The following is a 26,673-nucleotide window of genomic DNA, read 5'->3' on the forward strand; positions in this document are numbered from 1 at the left end:
AAGGCTGACAAAAATAGAGAAACAGTGCGAAAACTAAATTGAGACACCCAGAGAAAGTAATCCCAGGGTTAGGCAGACCAGTAGCCCCACAAACCAAGAAAACCTGGGACCCCCCCCCCCATCACTACTGCCCTGGCATTCCCAGCCAGCTCCCTCTAATGTGAGAACCTACCTCTGTGATTGCTATGATTCCCAAATATCCATGATTTTTGACAGTTAGTGTAAGAAAATGAGCTGTGATTGCTGCTTTAGGGAAAGATCCACATGTTTCTAGATAAACATAACTATACAGAGAGATTAGAACTGAAAAGATATTCTTACCTTTAGAATCCTTGTCCTCGTCTAGATAACCCAAAACCTAATATAGGGATATTTCACAAAGGACATAAAACTGGATAAATGGAAATAACCTTCTGAAATCCAGTTAGTGCCAGGATAAAAATGAGCAATATTTTGTACAACTTTAGATGTTTCTAGCCATGCAATCAAATGTTCATACATCTACACTTAATTCAGGTACAAAAAGAGAAATAGGACCTATACCAATTAATGATATATCAGAATATTTCTTTTAGGTGTTGGTTCTAATGCCACAAAAGCATCAATTGTTACACTAATAGAGTTCAAGAAAATGGTAGGATTCACAACAATGGCTGATGTTGAATTTCTGATTTCTATTTCTTCTGAAGAATTTTAAGACAAGGTTGTGTTTCACTTCCTCTTTTCATCTACCTGTAAATATGTAGCAATGAATTGTAACCCATTTGATATCTCTTATCATGACTTTATTTTCACTTTATTTGGATAGGTTTACTATATATACTTCATTGTCAAATTACTTGATAAATGAATGAATGGATGTATGAATGAATCATATATATCTATTTGTATATACAATATAAACAAACCTATATGAAAATTACTCCTCCCTAAAAAAGAAACCTTCAGCAACATAAAAAACATAAAAAATCAGGGTTTTACTTGCTAGCAAAAATCCTACTATATTGACAAATAAACATAGTTCCACTCCAGATCTTACCTTGGCCCTTGATTTTTATATAGAAATCAAGTTTTAATATGGACCAGGACAAGACAGAGCACCAAAAAAAAAAAAAAAAGACAGAGAGAGAGAGAGGAGGATGCAACTCACAATCAAAAGATGCTAATTTCTCTTCTTCTCATGTTGTGATCTCCTAATAAGATATCATGAATATGTTAATCACTCAGTCGTGTCCAACCTCATGGATGGTAGCCCACCAGACTCCTCTGTCCATGGAATTCTCCAGACAAGAATACTGGAGTAGGTTGCCATTCCCTTCTCAAGAGATCAAACCCGGACCTCCTGCCTTGTAGGCAGATTCTTTGCCATCTGAGCTACCAGAGAAGCCCTAAAATATTATAGTAATAGGGTAAAGAAGGAAAATCACACAGGTTTGAATTAGGGATTCTATTAGTTTTGAATTAGTTGTTGAATTAGGGATATGTATGAGTTAGGATATTAGTAGATCTGCTTCACCAGAAATCAAAATATTAATAGTCATGGCTTAAACAGAATAGATGCTTTATTTTTATTCCACATTAAAGTAAAAGCAGGATGGATTGTAGCCCACCAGGCTCCTTTGACCATGGAATTCTCCAGGCAAGAATACTGGAGTGGGTTGCCATTTGCTCCTCCAGGGAATCTTCCCAACCCAAGGATTGAATCCATATCTCTTGCCGTGTCCTGCACTGGCAGGTGAATTCTTTACCACTGACACCTGGGAAGCCCAGATACACATATATCCAGCTAAAATCCCAGGCTCTGTTATTAAAAGACAAAGGAGTGAGTGAATACTGGTAGACACGGACACAGTTTCTGTGTCACTATATCTCAAATAATCTCAGAGTAATGGGAAATGGGACTTTTCCATCTATCTTAAATTATTCCCCAAACTTATTGAAATGAGGAAATTTCCTTTTAAAGATTTCTAATCACTGATTTCTAAATACCAGTGATGTTATGCTACATACTAGCCAGCAGCAGGACTAAAAATACCAATTTCAGTTAAATATCAGTTTATGTGATTGATACAGATTCCTCCAACAGTAATAGTGCTCCCTCTATCTTACAGAGTTCATTGCTTTTTGAGAAAGACTGCCTCATCATTGAGAGAAATGTGCTAAACCCAAATCAAACCCAAATGCTGTCTCTGTAAAACTTTGGTTCATGTTATAGTTGTGCTCTTTGGAGGACTGGACAGAGTTCAGTCCAAAGGAATTGGACTGTCCAAAAGGACAGAGTCCTTCCTTTTCTCAACAGGTTTTGCATGAAGCATATTATCTCTCATTCCAAGGTTAGTGTGCAAGATACTGGGCTCAGTATTCAGGGGTAGGGTGGGCAGAGGGCGGAGGTAAGCTGTTTTGCATGTCCGACAACAGCCTCAGCTAATCATCTGGGGAACTCTTGAGCTAGAATGACCCTTCACAGTTGTTCTAAATTGGGCTGAGATGAATAATCATTATACTGCTACATCAATCAGTGCTCCAATATGGGCTGGCTAAGAAGGGGCATGACCTTGGCTGAGGTGGCTCTCTGCAGCTGTGTCAGACCCTGAAGTGTTAACAGATGAAGGCTGTCTACCAATGGCACTCTTAACAGCTGTGTAAAACACCCTTCTGAAGACAAGTCTGCACAGCACATTTTGGCACCTAGGGTTACCACCTTCTCTTCCATGTGTTTTGTGGCCATTTGTTTAAATAATTTCTTGTAGAATTTTAGGAGGTAGGCATATAATAATTGAAAAAGCAGGTGTCCAGACAGCAGGCCTAGGTCTGCCATGTTCTACCTGTGTAAACTTAGATGAGCCCCATAATTGTTCTGAGATTATATTTCCTTTTCTGTAGAGGAAGGATAATAAAGAAAAAAAGCAGAGACACTACTTTGCCGAAAAGGTCCATCTAGTCAAAGCTATGGATTTTCCAGTGGTCATGTATGGATGTGAGAGTTAAACTATAAAGAAAACTGAGAGCCAAAGAATTGATTCTTTTGAACTGTGGTGTTCGAAAAGACTCTTGAGAGCCCCTTGGACTGAAAGGAGATCAAACCAGTCCATCCTGACTCATTGAAGGCAAGAGAAGAAGGGGACAACAGAGGATGAGATGGTTGGATGGCATCACCTAATGGATGGACATGAGTTTGAGCAAGCTCCAGGAGTTGGTGATGGACAGGGAAGCCTGGTGCACTGCAGTCCATGGGATCATAAAAATTCAGACACCACTGACAACTGAACTGAACTGAAGGATAATAATAGTCTTTATGGAGTTTTTCTGCAGATTATTGTTGGTCTCTGGTGGGATCAAATCTTTGATTTTTTGTCCCCTGTGCTTAGCACAGTACATGGCACATATTGGGCATGCAGATTTGATAAATGAGTGAATGGAGAAAGCACACAGAATATCCTAGTAACAGTTCCTGATGCAAAAGTAGTACTTTGCAATTGTTTGTCTCTTTATTACTAGGGTTTTATTCAGGGTTCTCCAGAGAAACAGAACTAACAGCATATATGTGTATATGTGATGGTGGCTTAGTCACTAAGTCATGTCTGGCTCTTGTGACCCATGGACTGTATCCTGCTAGGCTCCTCCATCCATGGGATTCTCTAGGCAAGAATACTGGAATGAGTTGCCATTTCCTTCTCCGGTATATGTGATAGATAGATGTATATATGTGATAGAGAGATAATAGATGGTAGACCTGTTGTAACAAATTGGCTTCACATGATTATGGAGGCTAAGTCCCACAATATGCTGTCCACAAGCTGGAGGCCCAGGAAAGCTGGTGGTATAATTCATTTCAGTCTAAGGCCTGAGAACCAGAAGAGCTAACAGTGTAAATTCCAGTCTGAGGGTGCAAGATGAGAAGAGATGTCCCAGCACAAATGGTGAGGCAGAAAAACAGGGTGAATTCCTCCTTCCTTTACCCTTTTTTCTCTTTAGACCCTCAATAGATTAGATGATGCTGACCCACATAAGGGAGGGTTATGTACTTTTCTGAGTCTACCAGTTCAAATGCTACCCAAATGCTAATCTTATCTGGAAACACCCTCATAGCACACCCAGAAATAATATCTAACCTGGATACCTGATAGCTAGCCAAGTTGACATAATATTAACCATCACACTATTATGTATATATGTATGTATGCATTTATTTATATATACTTGTATATACATATTTTAAGATAACTTTTGCTCCTTTATTGAGAGTCATGGGATTATAATGTATGTGTATCTCAAGTCTTGAATTCATTTGAAGAGGTTTGGACAATCTCTTGCCTGTCTTAAACTATAATTTTGAACCAAATCTGATTGACCTTTAAGAGGAATTTTAAATCCATTTTTTCCATATTGGACATTTGTGATTGATATTTCTTTAAGCACAAACAGAGACTTTGTACTTATCCCTGAAGGACCTAGCATACAGTGCTAGTTTGTCTTGCAGAAAAGATACTGGAATCTGATAGACTGAACTCAACCTCTTGCAAACTTAAGCAAGTCTCTTAAACCTATTTGAGCATCACTTTCCTCATAACTAAAATGGGAATAATGAACACCTACCTCACACAGTGGTTGTTGGGATGTCCCCTCTTTCTGTTAATAAAATGTTAAGATTTTTCTTTTACAGGAGAATATGGAAACAGAGGTGTAGGACAAATCACTCTGCTCTCTGCTTCCCTTGGTACCACACTCTACATTCAGGATAGAAACCGACCTCTATTACAGCTTTCACAAATGGTTTTGTTCTTAAAAGGAAAAGATTTCTCACAGGAGAAAACAAAAACAACAAAAAGAAATCTTAACATGCAATGGGATACCATTAATTTCCTTTAAGGTAATTTGAGGGAAATGCAAATAGTTAATTCAATGACATCACAATTACTCAGACAACTGGGCTCTACCTCTTCACTGGGGTTGCTTTGCACAAGTTACAAAACCTGAGCCATGGTTTCTTCATTAGTGAGTGAAAATAACCCTGTACCAACTTCACAAGGCTGTTGTAAGGATGGAATGAGTTAATATAGTAAACACCATATTGTAGGATCAGATACTATGCTGAGGGATCATTCTATTGTTGTTAGAATTGTTTGCAGAGTCTGGGGCACATTTTTAAGAATATCATTAAATGGTGATAAATCAGGAAACCCAAATAGCCAAAAGTCATGTAAAGCCAAGATCAGTAATTACTCTGAGTATCAAACTAGGAAAATGCGTTAATAAAATAACTTTTGTGCTGCCTGTAGATTGATTTTGAAGCCATTCCAGAAGCATTCCTGAATTGTTTTAGCATTCCTAATTTTGTTTTAACAAAATCCCTTGAGTAAGTACGGTGCTTCTTCAGCAAACCCTGTTGAAAGCTAGCATTCCCGGTGGGATTCTATACTGTACACCCCCACCAAATTCATTTCACGGAGAAATGACATCATTTTCTATCCCTCTTCAAATCAGTTCACTAAATATTTGAAGCCAGCACTGCGAGCTAACATCAGAAATATTGGACAGATTTTTGTTCAACATTCATGTTAACTACAAGCTTATCTTAAAAGAGAGGGAATATATGTATACACATTGCTGATTCGCTTTGTTGCACAGCAGAAACTAACACAACGTTGTGAAGCAATTATACTCCAATAATAAAATTTTAAATAATGTATAGTTGATATGGGAGGTGGCCCACAGAGGCTGAACTTCCCCTTGTGATCCAAATGCCTGCCTCTCTTCACTCAGTCCTGATTAAATATAAGGTCTTATGTAGCCAACTTCTCCTCTGGCCTCCATTTCACAGTCTTTTGGCTTCCTTACCCCTCACAGGATCTTAGAGGTAGACATATCCATTTCTTCCAAAACCCATAGAATTTTCATCACGTTCTTCACTGATGTGTTCTGCTCACGAAGTACCTTGATCCTGAAGCTCCTATAGCATTCATGGAACTGAGGAAACAAACACTACATTTTAATTGTTGGTAAAATATCATCTTTTCCTTTTGTTATAAGCTGCTGTTAATTCCATTATTTTTGTTCTTTGGTGAGTCAAGGATCACAGCTGACTTACCTTGAGAGTTGTTCTTAACTACAAACTCTCAGTTCTGTACTGAATACAAATTTTTCCTCCAAAATAAGTCAGAACTAAGTTTGCATTCAATTTAATTCAGATGACCATTATATCTACTACTGTGGGTAAGAGGGCCTAAGATGAAATGGAGTAGACCTCATAGTCAACAAAAGAGTCCAAAATGCAGTACTTGGGTGCAGTCTCAAAAATAGCAGAATGATCTTGGCTTGTTTCCAAGGCAAGCCATTCAGTTTCACAATGATTCAAAGTCCATACCCCAACCACTAATGCCCAAGAAGCTGAAATTGCATGGTTCTATGAAGACCTTTAAGACCTTCTAGACTAACACCAAAAAAAGATGCCCTTTTCATCATAAGGGATTGGACTGCAAAAGTAGGAAGTTAAAACATATCTGAAGAAACAGGCAAGTTTGGCCTTGGAATACAAAATGAATCAAAGCAAGGGCTAACAGAGTTTTGCCAAGAGAACGCATGGGTCATAACAAACATCCTCTTCCAGCAACACAAGAGTTGATTCTAAACGTCGGCATCTCCAGATGGTCAATACCAAAATCAGACTGATTATATTCTTTGCAGCCAAAGATGGAGAAGCTCTATACAGTCAGCAGAAACAAGACTGGGAGCTGACTGTGGCTCAGATCATGAACTCTTTATTGCAAAATTCAGACTTAAAATGAATAGAATAGGGAAAACCACTAGGCCAGTAAGGTATGACCTACATCAAATCCCTTACAATTATACAGTGAAAGTGACAAATAGATTCAAGGGATTATATGATAGAGTGCCTGAGGAACTATGGATGGAGGTTTATAACATTGTACAGGACGTGGTAACCAGAACCATCCCCCAGAAAAAGAAATGCAAGAAGGCAAAGTGATTGTTTGAGGAGCCCTTATAAATGGCTGAGAAAAGAAGAGAAGCAAAAGCCAAAGGAAAAAGGGAAAGATATACCCAACTGAATGTAGAGTTCCAAAGGACAGCAAGGAGAGATAAGAAAGCCTTCTTCAGTGATCAATGCAAAGAAATAGAGGAAAGCAATAGAACGGAAGAGACTAGAGATCTCTTCAAGAAAATTGGAGATAACAAGGGAACATTTCATGCAAAGATGGGTACAATTAAAGACAGAAACAGCAAGGATCTAACAGAAGCAGAAGAGATTAAGACGAGGTGGCAAGAATACACAGGAGAACTATATAGGAAAGATCCTAATGCCACAGATATCCACAACAGTGTGGTCACTCACAGAGAGCCAGAAATCCTGAAGTGTGAAGTCAAGTGGGTCTTATGAAGCATGACTACAAACAAAGCTAGTGGAGGTGATGGAATTACAGCTTAGTTATTTAAAAACCTGAAAGATGATGCTGTTCAAGTCCTGCACTCAATATGTCAGCAAATTTGGAAAACTCAGCAGTAGCCACTGGACTGAAAAAGGTCAATTTTCATTCCAATTCCAAAGAAAGACAATGCCAAAGAATGTTCAAACTGCCACACAATTTTACTCATTTCACATGCTAGCAAGGTAATGCTCAAAATCCTTCAAACTAGGCTTCAGCAGTACATGAATCAAGAACTTTCAGATGTATCTGGATTTAGTAAAGGCAGAAGAACCAGGGATCAAATTGCCAACATCTGTTGGATCATAGAGAAAACAAGGGAATTCCAGAAAAACATCTACTACTGCTTCATTGACTAAGTGAAAGCCTTTGACTGTGTGAATCACAACAAACTGTGGAAAATACTTAAAGAGTTGGGAATACCAAATCACTTTACCTGTCTCCTGAGAAACCTGTCTGCAGGTCAAGAAGCAACAGTTAACCAGACATGAAACAATGGGCTGGTTCAAAATTGGGAAAGGAGTATGTCAAGGCTGTATATTGTCACTCTGCTTATTTAGCTGAGTACATATGCTATATGCAGAGTATATCATGTGAAATGCCAGGCTGGATGAATCCCAAGCTGGAATCAAGATTGCTGGGAGCAGTATCAACAACCTCAGATAGGCAGATGATACCACTCTACTGGCAGAAAGTGAAGAGAAGCTAAAGAGCCTCTTGATGAAGTTCATTGAGGAGAGTGAAAAAGCTGACTTAAGACTCAGCATTCAAAAACCTAAGATCACAGCATCTAGTCCCATCACTTCATGGCAAATAGATGGGGAAAACTGGAAACAGTGACAAATTTTATTTTCTTGGGCTCCAAAATCACTGCAGACTGCGACTGCAGCCATGAAATTAAAATACAGTTGCTCCTTGGGAGAAAAGCTATGACAAACCTAGACAGCATGTTAAAAAGCAGATATATCACTCTGCCAACAAAGGTTTGTATGAAGATGTAGTTTTTCCAGTAGTCATGTATGGATGTGAGAGTTGGACCATAAAGAAGGCTGAGTGCCAAAAATTTGATGCTTTCAAATTGTGGACTCTTGAGAGTTTCTTGGATGGCAAGGAGATCAAACCTGTCAATCCTAAAGGAAATCAACCCTGAATACTCATTGGAAGGACTGATGCTGAAGCTGAAGCTCCAATACTCTGGCCACTTGATACGAAGAGCTGAGACACTGGAAAAGACCTTGATGCTGGGAAAGACTGAGAAGGGGCAACAGGGGATGAGATGTTTGGATGGCATCATCGGCTCAATGGACATGTTTGAGCAAATTCAGGGAGATGAAGGACAGGGAGGCCTGGTGATTGCAAAGAGTTGGACACGACTGAATAACAACAGAGTTTTCATTCTGGCTCTGTACTCATTATCCATATGATCCTGCGTAAGTTACTTAAACATTTAACCCCCAGTCAAGGCTTAATCACATGAATCACAGTCTTGTCTAACTCAATGAAACTATGAGCTATGCTGTGTTGTGCCTCCCAAGATGGACAGGTTGTGAGGATAAATGAACTAATATATGTGAAGCATTTGGTATATAGTCAGATCACATTTCAGATCTGCCAACCAGCAACATAATTGCCATTGTAAGTTTTCTAAATGGTCTCTGACCTTGAGACCATGAGATTTATGAATAGTCACCATGAAACAAACTGAATTATTCTGATTAATAATAATTATGATTTACTGAGTAACTCCTTTGGGCCTTACATAAATTTACTTACAAAATACTAACTACTTTACAGGCACTTCTTCCTTAATTCTTAAAAGGCTCCTATAAAGGTAGATAGTATTATTTAAATGATTTTACTATTGATTAAGCCTTATGCTTAGTCACTTAGTCATGTCTGACTCTTTACAACCCCATGGACTATAGCCCACCAGGCTCCTCTACCCATGGGGATTCTCCAGGCAAGAATACTAGAGTGGGTAGCCATGCCCTCCTCCAGGGGATCAAACTGCAAGCTACAGTCCATGGGGTCACAAAGAGTTGGACATGACTGAGTGCCTGAGCTGAAAGGAACCGATCCTCACAACAACCTATGAGATGGGTACTATTTTTACCTCCATTCTACAGATGAGAAAACTGAGGCATAGAAGAATTAATTAACTCACCCGAAATGTCACAGCTACTAAATGAAGTTGCTGAGATTTAAACTGAGAAATCTGTTTTCTGATTCAGAACGTTTACCTGCTACAGTATTTTTTAAATAAGATTTCAGTAATAGATGGCAGTTATAAAGCTAACATTGTAAAAACAGTTTACAATTCCATTTTTTTGTTTTCTACATCATTTAAGAGATTGATACACTTTTTAAAGTAATTAACCTAAAGGGAAAGTCACTCAGTCGTGTCTCTTTGCAACGCTATGGTCTATATAGTCCATGGAATTCTCCAGGCCAGAATACTGGAGTGGGTAGCTTTCTCTACTCCAGGGGATTTTTCCAACCCAGGGATTGAGCCTAGGTCTCCAACATTGCTGGCTGATTCTTTACCAGCTGAGCCACAAGAGAAGCCCAAGAATACTGGAGTAGGTAGCCTATCCCTTCACCAGCAGATCTTCCTAATCCAGGAATCGAACTGGGGTCTCCTGCATTGCAGGTGGATTCTTCACCAACTGGGCTATCAGGGAAGCCCAATTAACCTAAAAGCTAGTATTATTTGCCTTTGTTTTGCAACTCAACATTTTAATTTTTACCTTCTTTAAGAGATAAATGCATTACAAGAGACAATTATTAGTTTTTGGTTTGGGACATATAGCATATTCCAAAAATGAACTCTTACCCACTATATTATACTACTTTTGATGGGAGCTATTGGTTCTCTTTACAGAGGTAAAATGAAAAATACATTAAATCATCCAAAACATTTTACAAATAATTTATGAGTACTCACAAACTCTTTGAAGGCTATCACTTTAATGGTATCTAAAGAGCCCATGTCAGGGTACAAGCATACACTCCCTCCTAAGTTCCATGTGACAAGAGAGCAAAGCTGAGCTTATGGGTCAGTCGGGCTTAATGGCTGCTGGGTCACCTCTATTTTAAATTTTAAGGAATGACACCTTGTTTTTATATGATATATATTTCATTTCCCCTAATTAATCAATCAGCAAGGAATTTTTTTATGTCAGTGATTCACTATAATAATGGTTTATGTTTTACAAAAGCTGTCATGATCAGAAAGATGTATTGGGCAAACTATGCTGTTAAGCAGGCAAGGAAGTGGTGATCCCCCTGTTTTATAGAAGAAATCAACTCCGAGATATCAAGAGGCAGCAGAAAGGGCCAAGACTTGAACTCCAACAACTTCCTCCTTTCTGCCAAGTTAATCACACAGTATATATTCTCATCTATATTGAATTAGGGCGTGATTCAGTCCTCTTTAAATCCTTCTCAGCTTTGATATTCTGCTGTGTTTTCTAGCCCAATAATCTCTATGGAAATTGCTATTTTAGGAGCAGATTAAGGATAAAGCAAGGGGACCAAGAAAGAAAGCACTTCCTTGAAGCACATTGGTTAAAGAGGAAGAACATGGGCTTTTGAGTCAGTATCTTATTATCTGTGTGTCCATGGGCAAGCTCCTTCACTAAGCATCTCAGATCCTAAATCTGTAAAATAGGAAAAATAATACATACTTTCTCAGGACTGATGTAAAGATGACATGAAATAATGTTGCAAAATTTCCCCTTTGATGCCTGTCACTTAGGAAGGGGCTCTGTAAGTAGCAGTTCCCTTCTCAGCTCCATTTCTCTTTTCCTTAAGTTCAGAGACTTGTGGGAGGCAGGAAGAAAATAAAAATAGCGAGGGAGGACTTGAGCAAAGGCAAGGAAAAGAGGGCTGATAGAAATGCTGAGAGTGGGAGTTGATCTAGCCTGGCATGTGTGCTAGCAATTCCTCCCTTTCCCCTGCAAAATTCAGCGCAATAAGGAATTAAAGACTGACATGGAGTTGTGAAGGGGCAATCCATTTCATCTTGTTCCAGGAGATTTGCCATCCAAAACGGAGTTATTTCATCACAAACTCTGGGGAGGGGGAGATAGCTAGCTTGCAACTGAAGACACTCTGGTGCTGTTTGCCTATTCCAGGTGTTCCACCCACCCTCCCACCCTCAAATTAGCCTGCCAGGGAGCAAAATCCCTGAATTCGCTGCTGCTTGGTAACACCACCCCCTTTCCTGTCCTCACTTTGGCAGAAGGTTCAGCACCCCATTGAGTTCAGTAAAAACAGAGAGTCATCAGTTGGGGGAGGAGAGCTCCAGTCTCCTACACACTGGCATTCGCCCCTGGTAGAAACTCCGCATGGTGCCAGGGCAGGGTACAGATAGCAAGCATTCTGATATAAGTGCTCAGTGCAGACCTCCAGGGCAGCAAGTTGGAAAGGAGGAGTTCAGCTTGGGTTCAACTCTTCAAGGAGAGCTTCACAGGGCAAGCATGATTTGGGTTGGGTTTAGACCAGGGATGTCAAGCATGGAGTGTATAAGCTGCCACTCCCCTTCCAAACCCTCAGCAGATCTTGCGACTAGGTCCACATCCCAGAGGTTGTCTGAGAAGCCCCCTGTAGACAGAATTGCAAGCAGCTTGACCAAAAGCATTTGGAGTTGACATATGAGATGTGTCTCTTTTTTCCCAAGCCTTATAGAGCACGGTAGATGGGGAATTGGGTGGGATCTTTTATTGATATATTGTTTTCTTTCCTGAATTACATACAGTAAGTCATTGGCTATCTGCAGAAGAATTCTTTTCATATCTGAAGTGTGTTTGATCTTTCTTTCATTACTAATTATTTTTTCTTAGAGAATTCTCTCTTGTTTCCATTTCCTGACATTTAAAATTAGAATATCATTTTTCCAAACCCTTTTACCTAAATGGTCAGAAGAAATCCCTAAGCTCTTCTATGTTTTGATCTCCTTGAAAATGAGCAGAATATTAATTCAATCTGGATCGCCTTTGTCATTATTTCTCCAAGTAATAGTGGTTTACCCTTTGAGTACATGGTATTTTGCTTCCATTTGTGAGGTGTATGAGTTAGAATTTCCTTGCATAACTGTAGATTCTTTCATTATTTTCTACTGTTTCAGACAACTTTATCTGATTAGGGGTTCCAGAAACATGAACACTAGGGTTGGAGACCTTAAGTCTCAGTTATCAACTTCTCAGACCTTCTGTAATCAACTTAAAATCTAATTGAATGAAACAATAGACTCAGCATTGACTCACATAAAAACATTAGGGAGTCCTCAACCAAAGGCAGTAAATTCTTGAATTATATCCTTTTAGTTACAGTGCTAAGGTTTCCAAAGTGGCACTAGTAGTAGAGAATCCACCTGCCAATGCAGGAGACACAAGAGATGCAGGTCTGATCCCTGGGTTGGGAAGATCCTCTGGAGGAGGGCATGGCAACCCACTCCACTATTCTTGCCTGGAGAATTCCACAGGCAGAGGAATTCTGGCAGGATACAGTCCCTGGGGTCACAGAGGAGTTGGACATGACTGAACATGCACCCAATTACAACATTAATTATAATTTAAAAGGTTATTTTTCTATCTTTAAGGTCTTCTGCCTCAGTTGTGTTAGTCCTACTAGTATAGATTTTAATTTATAATCATTTTATTAGCTATGGTGTATTCAGGATAGAATGGACTCAAGAAGCAATTGTTTTGGAAAATAAGTTTGTGACAGAAACATAACTTGTGAATAGTTCAGTAAGTGTTGGATTTATGATGACTAACCCTGCACCCAGAAGTTTACTCACTCTTGCCTTGAAGGAGCCTTTCCTCTGGAGTCTATGAAATTGAATGGCATGACAATACAGGTACTTAGACAATACTTGCTGGTTGATTGGACAGAAGGATGCTCTTCACTGTGGGAAATATATGGACCTTGGTGTTTCATTGTGGTATAATGCAACTTATATCTGTTGCATTATTTTATAAAGAGAGCAAATTTTTCATCTTCCCCTTCAATTAAAGCCAAGTTTTTCTCAATTATTGGATGGATAAACAATACTAACAACTGTTTCTTCTCTTACAGGAGTCATTTGTAGGCTCTTTTCTAAAGTTTATTAATATGTTGTGTTCTGTGGAGGCCAGTTTTTTGTCATAATTCTCTTCCCCTAATCCCATAAATCCTAATGAAATATCTGTTTTCTTATCTGAAGTCTCAGAATTCAGTCACGTGTGGTCCTTAACCTTGAGAAGGAAAGATAGATACTTTATTATTTCTCTTATACTATTATATTTATTTTTATACTAAGTAGTTTCTACACATGTATGAGTAATAGTATAAAATTAAGTATAGCAGTATAAGAAAAAAGTACCTATTCCTTTTTTCCTAAGGAGAATTTTTTTTAGTGCCAGAAATAATCTACAGCAATGAATATACTTTTTAATTGTTTTAGAAAAAAATCTTAGAGTATGAATCACCCATATTAATTATATCAGAAAATGTTTCCTCAGTGACTGGGGGAAATTTCATTTCTTAAAAGAATAAAGATGAGATTTCCTTCTGTCTCTTATATTGTCTAAAGGACAGCCACTAACTGCCCATGGACCTTAGGAACTATTGTTTCAAATCAGCCACCAGCACAGCAGTGGTGCAGAGCCACGGATGGCAATCTGAGCTACTCATCCTGAAGTGGCCAACACAGAGGGAAGGCAAGATGGGCGGCCCACACTCTGCTTTGCCTAGTTGAAACTCTCTTTCTACCTCCCAGCCCATGTGAAGTCCATCTCTATTTTATTTTTAGCATGGTACATGAGGAATCAAAATCAGCTTCCAGAGAGTAATGAAAAACAACAACATATGCCCCACCCTGGCATTTTTCTGGTCTTTTTTCATCAGCATCTCTTCTGAGCAATCAGAAGTGACTAAATGTCCCTGCTGAGAACTCCTACATTGGAGCAGAGTGAAGCCAGTCCTCTTGGTGGCCTCCAAGACCTTCAGGGTGGCGACACCCATGACCCCAGACTAGCACCTGCCACACTCCTCACCCTGCTCCTCCCTGGCTCCCTGGAGCTGTCCTCTCCCCCCAGATACTGGCACTGCCACCCCCTCTCAACTTGTCCAAGACACCTTCTCAATGGGGCCTCTCCTGACCACATTATTTTTAAAAACCACAAATCTATTTCCAGGGCAGGAATAGAGACTCAGATGTAGAAAACAGACATGTAGACACAGAGAGGGGAGGGAGGATGGGATGAGTAGGGAGACTGGGACTGACAGACGTGCACTACCGTATGTAAAGTAGGTCGCTAGTGGGAAGCTGCTGAATAGCACGGGGAGCTCAGCTCGGTGCTCTGTGATGGCCTAGAGGGGTGGGGTTTAAGAGGGAGGGATATATGTACACATGTAACTGGTTCACTTCATTGTACACCAGAAACACAACATTGTAAGGCAATTATACTCCAGTTAAAAAATTTTTTTTAATTTTTAAAAATAATAAAAATCACAAAACTCTATACCCTGCCATTCCCAAACCCTTCTATTCACTCTACTTTTTGAAATTACGTGTATCATCTTCTAAAACCCTAAACACTTTGCTTACTTGTGATATTTGTTATTTATTATCTTTCCTCTCCCCCAAAAGTTAATGGAAGCTTTTTGTCTCTTGTTCCTATTGTTTTGTTCACCAAGAATAGTGTCTGGTCCTTATTAGGTAACCAATAGATAACTGTTAATGGTTTATTAATAATAAATAAATAATCCTTTTGCTCCTTGTTAATATCTGGCTATTTGTACATAACTGATAGGAAGTGGTTATATCTATAAAAAAATCTCATTAGCTAAAATATAAAGATTCAAAAGACAGCCATCCTATTTTTAAGGTTAAGCAATTGTAGACTCTTAAAAAACTTCTAAATTAGATCTAGTTTTTTGAGTTTTGATTCCACTGTATGAAACTTGATACCAAAAATTCCCATGGCAGCTTAGTTCCTTAGGGGTGTATTTGGAACACAAAATCTCCATAAAAGGATCATTAAAACTATGGTGTATATTTTCTCTATTCACCACTATTGGATTTGGTCTGGGTCTTAAACAGAATTCAGTTTTTAAATCCTGCAGATTTCTAGCTCTTCGTGTAGAAATGAAGGCTTCAACAAGCCCTATCTTGAAAGACTGCTTGCATAACAAAGTGATTTAGGATAATGCACCCAGAGAGAGGCTCTCCATCCACAGAGGGCAGGGGTCTGTGTGTTCCTTGGAAAGCTTCCTTGATCACAAGGATGGTCACAGGAATATCTCTGTACTTAGAGACAATGGTTATATTTTAGGTGTATGTATTGTTCAACCCAAAAATTCACTTACTCTATTTCTGTGAACACGAGTACCTGGAAGTATGCATCACTTTTTCGTTTCTTTTATTATCTTTTCCATAATTAGAAACCACTCTGATGATAGTTCATTTTAAATCAAGAAATATCTTTGCTTTCCCCAAAGGAGAATTGTCTTGTCATGTTTTATCTTTGTTTGTTTATCACTCTGAAGAAACCCTTAACCCAAGCAGCATAGCCTAGGTGTTAATAGCTGCTAACAATTAAAACAACATATGGAATAAAGATGCTTTAATCAACATACAGCCTAGAATGGGAAGGAGAGGAGGGCCCTTGGCATTCTTGTGTTTATATTTATTCTTCTGATTCTAATTTCATAAAATGCACTTAATTCTAGAAAAAAGCTGAGACATTTACGTTATAATCAGAGTTTAATTCTCAGATTCAAAACCATGCCTAGAAATTCAAGCTCACTTTCTGAAAACCTAATTCCCTGTGACCCGCTCTGATAGACCAGCATGATCTATTTAACTCCTTCCATTGGAAAAATCCAAGATTATTTTCCAGACTCTGTGATCTGTAAGCTTTCAGCTCTGTTGTTTCTAAATCCCAGTGCTGATAAGGACCGTGGGAACTGGGCTTCCCTGGTGGCTCAGTGGTAAAGAATCCACCTGCCACTTCAGGAGATATGAGTTCAATCTCTGGGTTGGGAACATCCCCAGGAGAAGGAAACAGCAACCCTCTCCAGTATTCCTGCCTGGGAAGTCCCATGGACAGAGGAGTCTGGTGGGCTACAGTCTGTAGGGTCACAAAAGAGTCGGACATGACCGATGGACTAAACAACAAACGACCCACCGCTGCCAAGGTTCTCTGGAATTAGAGAAGCAGGGATCCAGTCCCACTCTCATCTTTTGTGGCCACGTGATCTTGGAGCTCATCTGAGGCTCCTTTTCCTCACTGGTAGATAAGAGGTAACAATGACACCAACCTCATAAAGTTAAACAATAATAGTGAAGTCTCAGTGAGCACTACCTGTCACTATCATTCACATCTTTTAATCCTCATGACAGTTCTATAAGATAGCATCATCCCTACTTTACAAAATGGAATGGAGAAACAGTATGGCTTATTCAATAGCATCCAGAAAATAAGGGATTAAATTCATCTGACTATATAAAAATGTTTGCACCTCCCTCCATGACAACTCCTTTGAAGCTATCTGATTTTAACCCCAAAATTCTTTTTGTTTGTAAATCCTGGATCTTAATAATTCTCATTTCTCTGTACTAGTTAGCAATGGTCTGGGTCTGAAAGCAGTACCTAGGACATGGGCCCTATGCTGATCCTCAGTTATGCTGAAACACAAGGGATTTTTTTGCTATGGGAGAATTTTCCACTCTGGAGAACCAATCACATAGCTCTGCATCAATGTGTGTGCAAAGCCGTGCCACTTCCTTGCAGTCTTGATAACATATATTAGCCCCTGAGGTCACTAATGGGCAGAGAGATCAACAGTTAAATAGAAGCAAAGTGAATTTTATTTTTTTAAAAGCTGGTGAAGGAACCATTACATCTGGGGCCATATCCCTTGGGCTATATATTATATACAATTCAGCCTTGTTTCAGAGAACAATTCATCTTTCTGGATTTTAAAAGACATTGTGCTTAAAACATTTGTATTATGTTTTAATGACCACAAAAAGAAAATTCATAAACATGATTTGAGCACCGACTGTGTGCCTTGTTTGGGGCTAGATAGAGCCCATTCATAATCATTACTTGGAGTTAATAATTGAATGTTGGGGAAGACTCTCGAGAGTCCCTTGGACTGCAAGGAGATCCAACCAGTCCATCCTAAAGGAAATCAGTCCTGAATGTTCATTGGAAGGACTGATGCTGAAGCTGAAATGCCAATACTTTGGCCACCTGATGCAAAGAACTGACTCATTTGAAAAGGCCCTCATGCTGGGAAAGATTGAAGGCAGGGGGAGAAGGGGGTGACAGAAGATGAGATGGTTGGATGGCATCACCGACTCAATGGACATGAGTTTGAGTAAACTCTGGGAGCTGGTGATGGACAGGGAGGGAGGACTGGTGTGCTTCAGTCCATGGGGTCACAAGGAGTTAGACACGACTGAGTGAGTGAACTGAACTGAATAATTGAATGGAGATGTCAAAGTAATACAGAGTAAAATAAGAATTGCAAAAAATATACTAGCCATGTGTACCTGGTCTTCTCTGGGTCTAATAGATGCCAGCGAACTATTTACTCTGATTGGAACCTTAGGGAAGGCCTCATGGAGGAAGTGCTATTGGCCTTCAAGAATAAGTAAGATGGTGTGTTAAGGAGAGGGCCTCCCTGATGGCTCAGAGGTAAAGAATCCACCTGCCAATGCAGAAGGTGAGGATTCAATCCCTGGGTCAGGAAGATTCCCCTGGAGTAGGAAATGGAAACCCACTCCAGTATCTCTGCTTGGGAAATCTCAGGGACAGAGGAGCCTGGCAGGCTACTGTCTGTGGGGTCACAAAGAGTCGGAAATGACTTCCTGACTCAACAACAACAACAATTTGAAGGAGAGGAAGACAGCATCAAAGCTGGAGAAGCAGCCGGAGCAGAAGTCAGGGAAGCATGAATGTTCTACATGTTCAGGAGATGTCAAGGAGTGACTGCAGCTAAGTGTAGATTTTATACAGACAGCAGTGGAAGATGAGGGAGTGAAGGTGAGCTGGAGCCCATTATGAAGGTATTAAATGACAGAATGGAGTTTGAACTCTATTTTCTTCATACTCAGGAGGTTTTTGCAGGGCAGAGTAACACATTCACTTCACTATTTTTAGAAAATAATTCTAGGGATGATGCAAAGGATGGATTTAGGAAATGAAACATTGAAAAAGACATGAAGACTTTATTAAGAAGATGTGGAAGGGGATTTCCCTGGCTGACCAGTGGTTAAGACTTCCAATGCAGGGAACATGGGTTCAATCCCTGGTCAGGGAACTAAGGTCCCACATGCTGCATGGTGTGGCCAAATAAATAAATAAATTGTGGAGGAAAGAAAAGAGCATCCCCGGGGGCCAGGGACCACTCACCAGGGAAATAATTTGTCATTTCCCATGGGGAGTGGTAACAAACGAAGGATGGGATGAAAGAACTGATGGTTTTAGACAGAGTATCTTGAGAGAAGTTAATAGGTACCAGATTCCCTGACAAGATTGGAATTTGAGGAAAATCTCATGTTTTAGATTCATGATAGGCTGCAATGCATTCATAGAATGTTCCAGCTCCTTTCAATAATACCAAGGATAATTTTCTATTTTCAAAGTCTATTTGAGAAAAGTAAGCCTCTGAGAAACCAGTATGCAGGTCAGGAAGCAACAGTTAGAACTGGACATGGAGCAACAGACTGGTTCCAAATAGGAAAAGGAGTACATCAAGGCTGTATATTGTCACCCTGCTTATTTAACTTATATGCAGTGTACATCATGAGAAATGCTGGGCTGGATGAAGCACAACTGGAATCAAGATTGCCAGGAGAAATATCAATATCCTCAGATATGCAGATGACACCACCCTTATGGCAGAAAGTGAAGAAGAACTAAAGAGCCTCTTGATGAAAGTGAAAGCAGAGATTGAAAAGTTGGCTTAAAGCTCAACATTCAGAAAACTAAGGTCATGGCATCTGGTCCCATCACTTCATGGCAAATAAATGGGGAAACAGTGGAAACAGTGTCAGGCTTTATTTTGGGGGGCTCCAAAATCACTGCAGATGGTGATTGCAGCCATGAAATTAAAAGACGCTTACTCCTTGGAATAAAAGTTATGACCAACCTAGACAGCATATTAAAAAGCAAAGACATTACTTTGCTGACAAAGGTCCATCTAGTTAATGTTATGGTTTTTCCAGTAGTCATATATGGATGTGAGAGTTGGACTATAAAGAAAGCTGAGCGCTGAAGAATTGATGCTTTTGAACTGTGGTGTTGGAGAAGACTCTTGAAAGTTCTTTGGACTGCAAGGAAATCCAGCCAGTCCATCCTAAAGGAAATCAGTCCTGAATGTTCATTGGAAGGACTGATGTCAAAGTTAAACTCCAATACTTTGGCTACCTGATGCAAAGAACTGATTCATTTGAAAAGACCCTGATTCTGGGAAAGATGGAGGGTGGGAGGAGAAGGGGACAACAGAGGATGAGATGGTTGGATGGCATCACTGACTCAGTGGACTTGAGTTTGAGTAAGCTCCAGGAGTTAGCAATGGACAGGGAAGCCTGGTGTGCTACAGTCTCTGGGGTCGCAAAGAGTCAGACATGACTGAGCTTCTGAACTGAACTGAAGCCATTCAAAAAGAGCTTAGAATGTGCTCAAATGGAGACCACACCCATGTCCTTTTATCACTTGATCTTGGAAAGGAGGCAAAACTACATTAACCCATCTTAGGTTTTCAGCTGTGACTCTTTAGCAAAGACAGATCAACAAAGGAAAAACAAACATAAGTTTATTAACATGTCTGTTCCTGTATACCTGGCAGACCCTTAAGAAAAATGAGTGGTTTCAGAATTCAGGGCTAAATATCATCTTAGTAGGGAGAAGGAAGCATCTAAGGGGAGAGTAAATGATTTTTAGGGAACATGAATGGGCCTTTGGAAGCATAGATGTGAAGTGTGATAGTTTGTGGCAAAGTTTGTCTAGAGGTGGTGTTGACGTCTCATCTCCTCTCCCTTGTTGATTATACTCTTATGACAATTAGGTTCTTTCTGGAAGATTTATCTTTAGGCAGATTAGGGTTGTTCAGAGAAAGTTTCTCCCCGAATTGGCTGGTTTCAAGTGCCTATAGCTCAAAACAATATCGCCAAATGGCATGTTTTGGGGGTGGTCTAAAGCCAGCAGCCTGGGAATGACCATATTGATGCCTACAGGAAGCCTTTATAAAAGCAATGCCTTGGAGAGCTGCTTTAAAGTAAGGTTATTCTGAGCCTTGAGCTGCATCTTCTTGAATATACATTTCACCTCTTTCATTTTCTGTTTATTTTTTCTTTCCATGCTTACGCTTTTAGAGGAAAAGTCCGGTAAGAAACAACAAATTCTTTCTATATCTTTGCCAAACATTGTTTATTCTGTCCATTTTCACTGTCTGTATATCTAATGACTGACTGTATCTAACACCTAAACAGTATTCTGAATTTTAAAAACAAATAGGACGTGGCCTAATTATGCCCCATGAGGAAAAGAGGAAGCTGGTTGCTAAGTGATTTTCCAAGTCTGTTATTAAGGGCCATGGGGTAATTTTGTAAAGAATCACCTCTACCCCAATCACACAGGCATATAATAAAATATTTTAGTGTTAAGTTCCATTTATTGCAGCTTCTATTTGGGTTCATCAAGCTACATATATTTTTTGTTACTTTTTTGGTAATGTATAACATGATAGCATCCTGAGTGAATGCTTGTGAATTCGTCCTAGGAGAAGCAAGTTGTCTTTTTCTCTTCTTTTCGTTTTTAATTAATCAGAAAAATTATCCCCTTCTGGAGTTGTCAGAGACAATAAAGAAGATCTTTATAAATCACAAATCACCTCTTAATGGTCCTTTTTATCACTGGGGTGATTTTCAGTGGCAGCACAAATCTGATCAAATGTATCTACATTTTTTTTTTTTAGAGCAACAATGAAACTGACCTACTAAAAAAAATTTCATTTTTCTGGGCTGCTCTGCCTAGTTTATTGGGGACATGATCCCAGGATGCTGATACAGGTGACCTCTCCAGTGGAAAATATGAAAATATTGTATTTCCTCGTTAGCACACACTGAGAAGTGGTTGGTTGTCTATTGACCTCACCTAAGTGGATGCTGCAATAATTGCTAGACCTCCCATCCTGCCCACTCACCCAAGCCTGGCAGTCTCTATACCACGTACAGGAAATGCACTGATAGCAATTTGATGTGATTGGAGGAAGGAAGAGCAGAAGACAAAGGAAGAACAAAAGATGGAATCAAAATATTACAGTTTATCAAAACATGGACTCCATGACTTGGTTTCCAAGCATAAAATTAGTACGTATCACAATTAATTACTAACAAATGGAATGGCCCACTTCTGAGTAACGGAGAGTCAACTCTGTGTCACATGCTATGTGACACACATATTGTTGGTGTGCTTCAGTGACCTTTTTGATAGTTTGCCCATTTCATTTATTCTCTTTGACTCTGAATCTTTCTCTGAATTATCCAAACTTGGCCACTTCGAATGTTAACAAAATTAAATAGCCTGAAGTTTACCCATGGTGCTTTAAAAATTTCCTATTCTTCATTGGCTTTCCTCCTGTTGTTCTTACAGCAATTTCAACTGTAAGTACTCCATTTCATTGCTAGCTGTGCCTTTAAGGATGAGTTTTCCTCTTGCTCCCCTGCTTCATTTTTCTTGGGTAATGCCCATGTTGTTGATATTCAACCCAGGGAACTTTTAGTGATGCCTCGGCTCTTTGCTTCTCTTCCCATATGGAGTTTCAGAAGATTATTTCTACCAAGTCTTATTGGATCTGATAGGCATTCACTGTCATCTGACTTGTAAGAGGTGTAGAAACAAATTTAAATATAGATAAAGACAGCAATTGGCAGGGGTGGGGGGCTTCCAATAGGTGCTTGTCAGATAGATTACCCTAAAGCATTTAAAAGCAAATAAGAATATTGATTAGTGTCATAATAATAAACAAAATGATCATATATGCTAATTCTTTCCTAGAAAATTCACTACCATGAATCACTGAATTTGCTATGACTAGACTGCATAAAAATAATATTTGTTTAGTGCTTTGTGGCTTTTCACATGTTTTGTGGTGTTTCCCTATAGCGCTGAATTTTAGCAAATGAGGATGTTGTAAAGCTTCAAAACCTGAGGCTGGTTATTTAGTGATTTTTGACAAGCTGGACAGATTGTGTTTGGTGACTTCTTTTTATAAATGTCTCAAAACACTTATGCATATTGGCAAAGACTTAAGTTATCCTAGTTGGCTGAATTTAAATTAATCCTTTTGTGCAAAAAATAAACAAAACGAGGCTGGTGTAGGATAAGGATACTGTGATAAGGATACTTTAGGACATGTACTGAAGTATTTTCTTTTAGAAGGCATATTCAAATGGCAGAGTATATAAATTTTAAAAATGCAAAATATTCTAAGCAAAGATCTGCATTCTAGTGACCAAATCATAAATTAGCAGGGTATACCCATTTTGAAAATAGCCTCAAAATACAAAGTAAATTTGATCTCTAACTTGAATATCAAAATAAAAGTAGAGGGGGAAATAAAATGTTTTTCAGTACCTTCTCTAGAATGCATCAGAAGATCGAGAATAGTTGCGGAACTGAACAATTAATGTTTAACTAGGAACACAGGAAATTTGTTCAGAAAACAAAGAGACCAACTGCAATGTCCCTGTTTGAGTAATCAGGTGAAATAATAATAACAGTATATAAAAAATTCGTTGAGAGCTTATTATGTGTGATACAAATGTCTGCAATCAGAGGCAAATTGGCCACCTGCAGATTCTGAACAACTGAAAAGATGTTTTGTTTGGTCATGCAAACAATCTGATTGCCATTTAAAAACCAGAATCAATAGGCCTATTTTCTGACAACTCTGAAGATTTGGCAGGATTAGGCCCATAATTTGTGTTCAAGTAGCCCTGAGTTGTGGCCACTTCACCAAAGCTCCGTGAAACTCTCATGCCCTGATCCATAGCTTTCCTGCTCCTTGCCCTGCATGCTTTTGAGTTTCCAGTTTAACGCGGAGAGTATTCAGCTTCCAGAATAGATCAAGATCAGATGCTGAATGTTTCCTTCCACCCCTGAAGCAAATTCTATATATTGGTAGAACAAAGATAGAATGCTAAAGGCCTCAGAATTCTGGGGAAATGGCAGGAAAAAGAGTGAAATAAACTATTGACGGAAAAGACCTTCCCCTCGTGGTTGAGAATGATTTTGCTGTTCAGCAAAACCTACAACCACTTTATACTCCTTAAAGGTGATAATTAGTGTAGAAAAAGCCTTTTAATTTAGCTTATGGAATCCCTTTCCTTTTGAAGGTTTCAGATAGCTTTTAATTATGGACCTTGAGGCTTTTGGGTCTGAGCTTTTCACAGCTTTTAGCTGGATCTTCTGGATTCTTGTGAATAAGCTTGTGACTACATGAATTTCAACAGCTGTTCCTTGAGGTTCCTTTTTTCATGTTACCTTTACTAGAAAACATACAAACAGGAACTATTCATTAAACTATATAGGTTTTTAACTGATTGAACTTAATTTGGGTGAATTAATATAATTGAAGTTATTTTGACAAATGTCCTCTATAATCTTAGTAAAGATTATTGAATTTAAGTTTCTGCCTCTGCATGGTTGCAATATACATTTTATTTTGCATTATTTCCCATAACCAACTTGGGGGAAATTGCATCTATTTTAATCCCCTCTTTGCTGTATTTTATGCTGCTTTTAAGAATGAATTGTTTGCCATGAAATTAAAGCTAAAATCATAAATGTCCACAAAGTTCTTTAGAGAAGAACTTTAGCCTGGTAGATAATGAATTATACACTCTAAATCTTTATATAAAAGAGTGCTTGAATTTCTCTCAAAAGACAGTAACAATTTGTCAGTAAAAGAATTTAAGCCAAGAAATACATATTCATGCGTCCTTTTTTCTAATTTTATTTAAATTCCGTCATGCATATATTTATAAGAAAGGTGGGATCAATATGGAACAGAATCGGAAAACTATGGCACATAATAACATCTAAAATATTACAAGTAAAATCAACTAGAGTAAGTATTTCTAAAATCCTAGCTTACTTACCAGTTCCTGGCTCCCTGTCTTTGGAGTCCTCCAACAACATCAGGCTTGGTGTCCTAGAAAAAACATGAGTTTAGCAGACCTGAGCTCTAAAGTTTGTTTCTGGTCGTCTCCATTTCCTAGCTCTGGACCTCAAAGCCTCACTTCGCTCTCTATATCACAGAGGCAGTTGGACTAGAGATCCGTGGAAGCCCCCAGCTATGAATGACTATAGGCCTTTATTTCTTGTCTATGTTCTAGAGGGTAGAATCATCATTTTCATTAAGCAACCTTCTAGATACTTCTGTGTTTGTGCTTCCTGCCCAGATTTTTAAATTTGGCCAGTAGTGGGTTCCAGGCAACCTCTGGTGAACTCATGGGCTAAGCCATATTCCTGAAACTGAGAAACGGCTGCTTCTCCATTCGCATCACAGTCACTCTTGTTACTAAAGACAAATCCTAAAGAGGGAGAGCAACCAGCGGTTGTTGGGGTAAATTGATAGCAGCCATGATCAAGGTTTGAAAGTGAAAGAAAGCAGTTGTACGTCCGCATCTTGTGTTTTTCCAGGCATCTGGCCCCCCATGTTTTATTGCTGCTGGACAGTTTTTATCATTCCCACCTGCACGTCTCAGGAGCTCCTTATCTTTCCCATCACATTCTATCCATTTGTAGAGGCTGCTTAAGTACTAGGCCAAGAACACTGACTTTTTAAAAAGTTCTTATCAGCACTCATTTCACCGAACACTAAAGAGAAAAATCAGGCAAAGAAGAGGTATCTCTTACCCTGCTCTCTGATTTTTGGAGACTCTGATTAAAGCCTGAATTATGTGGGAAACCCATCACATCTATGATGTGTACTAACACTCTGTTGTGTGGGAAAACAGTTGTCTCTGTGCTACTGTCTCTAAAATTCCCCTCCTCAAACACTATGAAGAAAACTCCTTATGACAAGACATTTAAAGCTATCAGTAAAGTTTTCTTGTATGTTTCTGCTTTGTATATACACACACATAACTGAAACTGATACCCATTAGCAAAGCTATATCATACAGTGGATATATTCCCTTTAAAGTTCTCCAAAACCTCCTTATGGTTTAAATAAGCCACAAACACAATGACTGCCTGCCTTCCTTTGGCCTGATTACTTGGAGTGAGTGTTTAGTTAGTTGTTTATGAAGTCTTCTATTACCCAAGCCTGTTGACTGATCCATCATTCTCTGACTAGGTGTCTGTTCTCTCTTCCTTTTTGCTGATCACAGAGGCGCAGCCCGGTAAGAACCCTCAACATTTTTACCTTAAACCTGTATAGAGATAACTGTTGCCTAGGCAAGGTGGCCAGGTTGTCTTATTAAATTTATGATAACCCAGTGTAAATGAGGCAGACAAATTAGGTTTAGTGGCTGTAAGTCTCTGGTCTTATATGTGTCAAGAGCATGTTTTAGGGTCATCAGAGCATGTTTCCATAACAAACTAAACTAATACAATAGGTATCCCTACTCCCAGTGCTAAATGTGAAAAATGTGGTATATGTGAGTGTGAGTGTGTGTGTGTGTGTGTGTGTGTGTGTGTGTATGGTATGCATGTATGCAAGCCCTGGAGATTATCCAGAAATCAGCATAGACATTTATAGCAAGGTGATAATAGAATAAGAAAACTGTAAAGAAAACAAGGAATGTGTAAGCCACATTGTTTTCAAACCTAAATTTAATATTAGTCCCTGGACCATAACTCATATTTGTCAGTATACTGATATACAATCACGCATAATCATAATTTTTATCTTAGGAGAAATAGACATGCTTTCAAGTCAATCTTTCTAGGTTGTCACATATATATATATCATCACTGGAGGCAAACCGGTATTAGTTTGCACTGTCCAGAGTAAATCTTAGTCATTCTACTCAGGTTGAAAGTGTGATAAATTTGAAGCAACAAGAAGAGTCTTTGCTATGTTTGAAATAACCTCCACCTGCCTGGTCAGTCCCTTGAGAGAGGTAATGGCACTGAAATAATGCTCTTGGAAATTAGGCCTATGCTAATTTGATCAATCAGTTACTCCTGGAGGCAAATATTCTGTGCCAGCTGACAAG

At 39.1% G+C, this 26,673-nt stretch overlaps 1 protein-coding gene across 3 annotated transcripts in view; it reads left to right on the top strand.

Moving 5' to 3' along the window:
* Positions 1–26,673, top strand: part of SGIP1 (SH3GL interacting endocytic adaptor 1) — a 230,796-nt gene that overhangs the window by 118,080 nt on the left and 86,043 nt on the right. The window contains exons 7-8 of one of the 3 annotated variants that reach the window (XM_069563754.1): positions 20,818–20,829; positions 25,843–25,854. The exons of the other annotated variants lie outside the window; for them this stretch is intronic. Of the exons in view, the coding sequence (XP_069419855.1) occupies positions 20,818–20,829; positions 25,843–25,854 (24 nt within the window). The remainder of the gene's footprint in view (positions 1–20,817; positions 20,830–25,842; positions 25,855–26,673) is intronic. 3 annotated transcript variants of the gene reach the window in all.

This window comes from Ovis canadensis, chromosome 1 (assembly GCF_042477335.2).
Source record: "Ovis canadensis isolate MfBH-ARS-UI-01 breed Bighorn chromosome 1, ARS-UI_OviCan_v2, whole genome shotgun sequence".
Classification (NCBI taxonomy): Eukaryota; Metazoa; Chordata; class Mammalia; order Artiodactyla; family Bovidae; genus Ovis; species Ovis canadensis.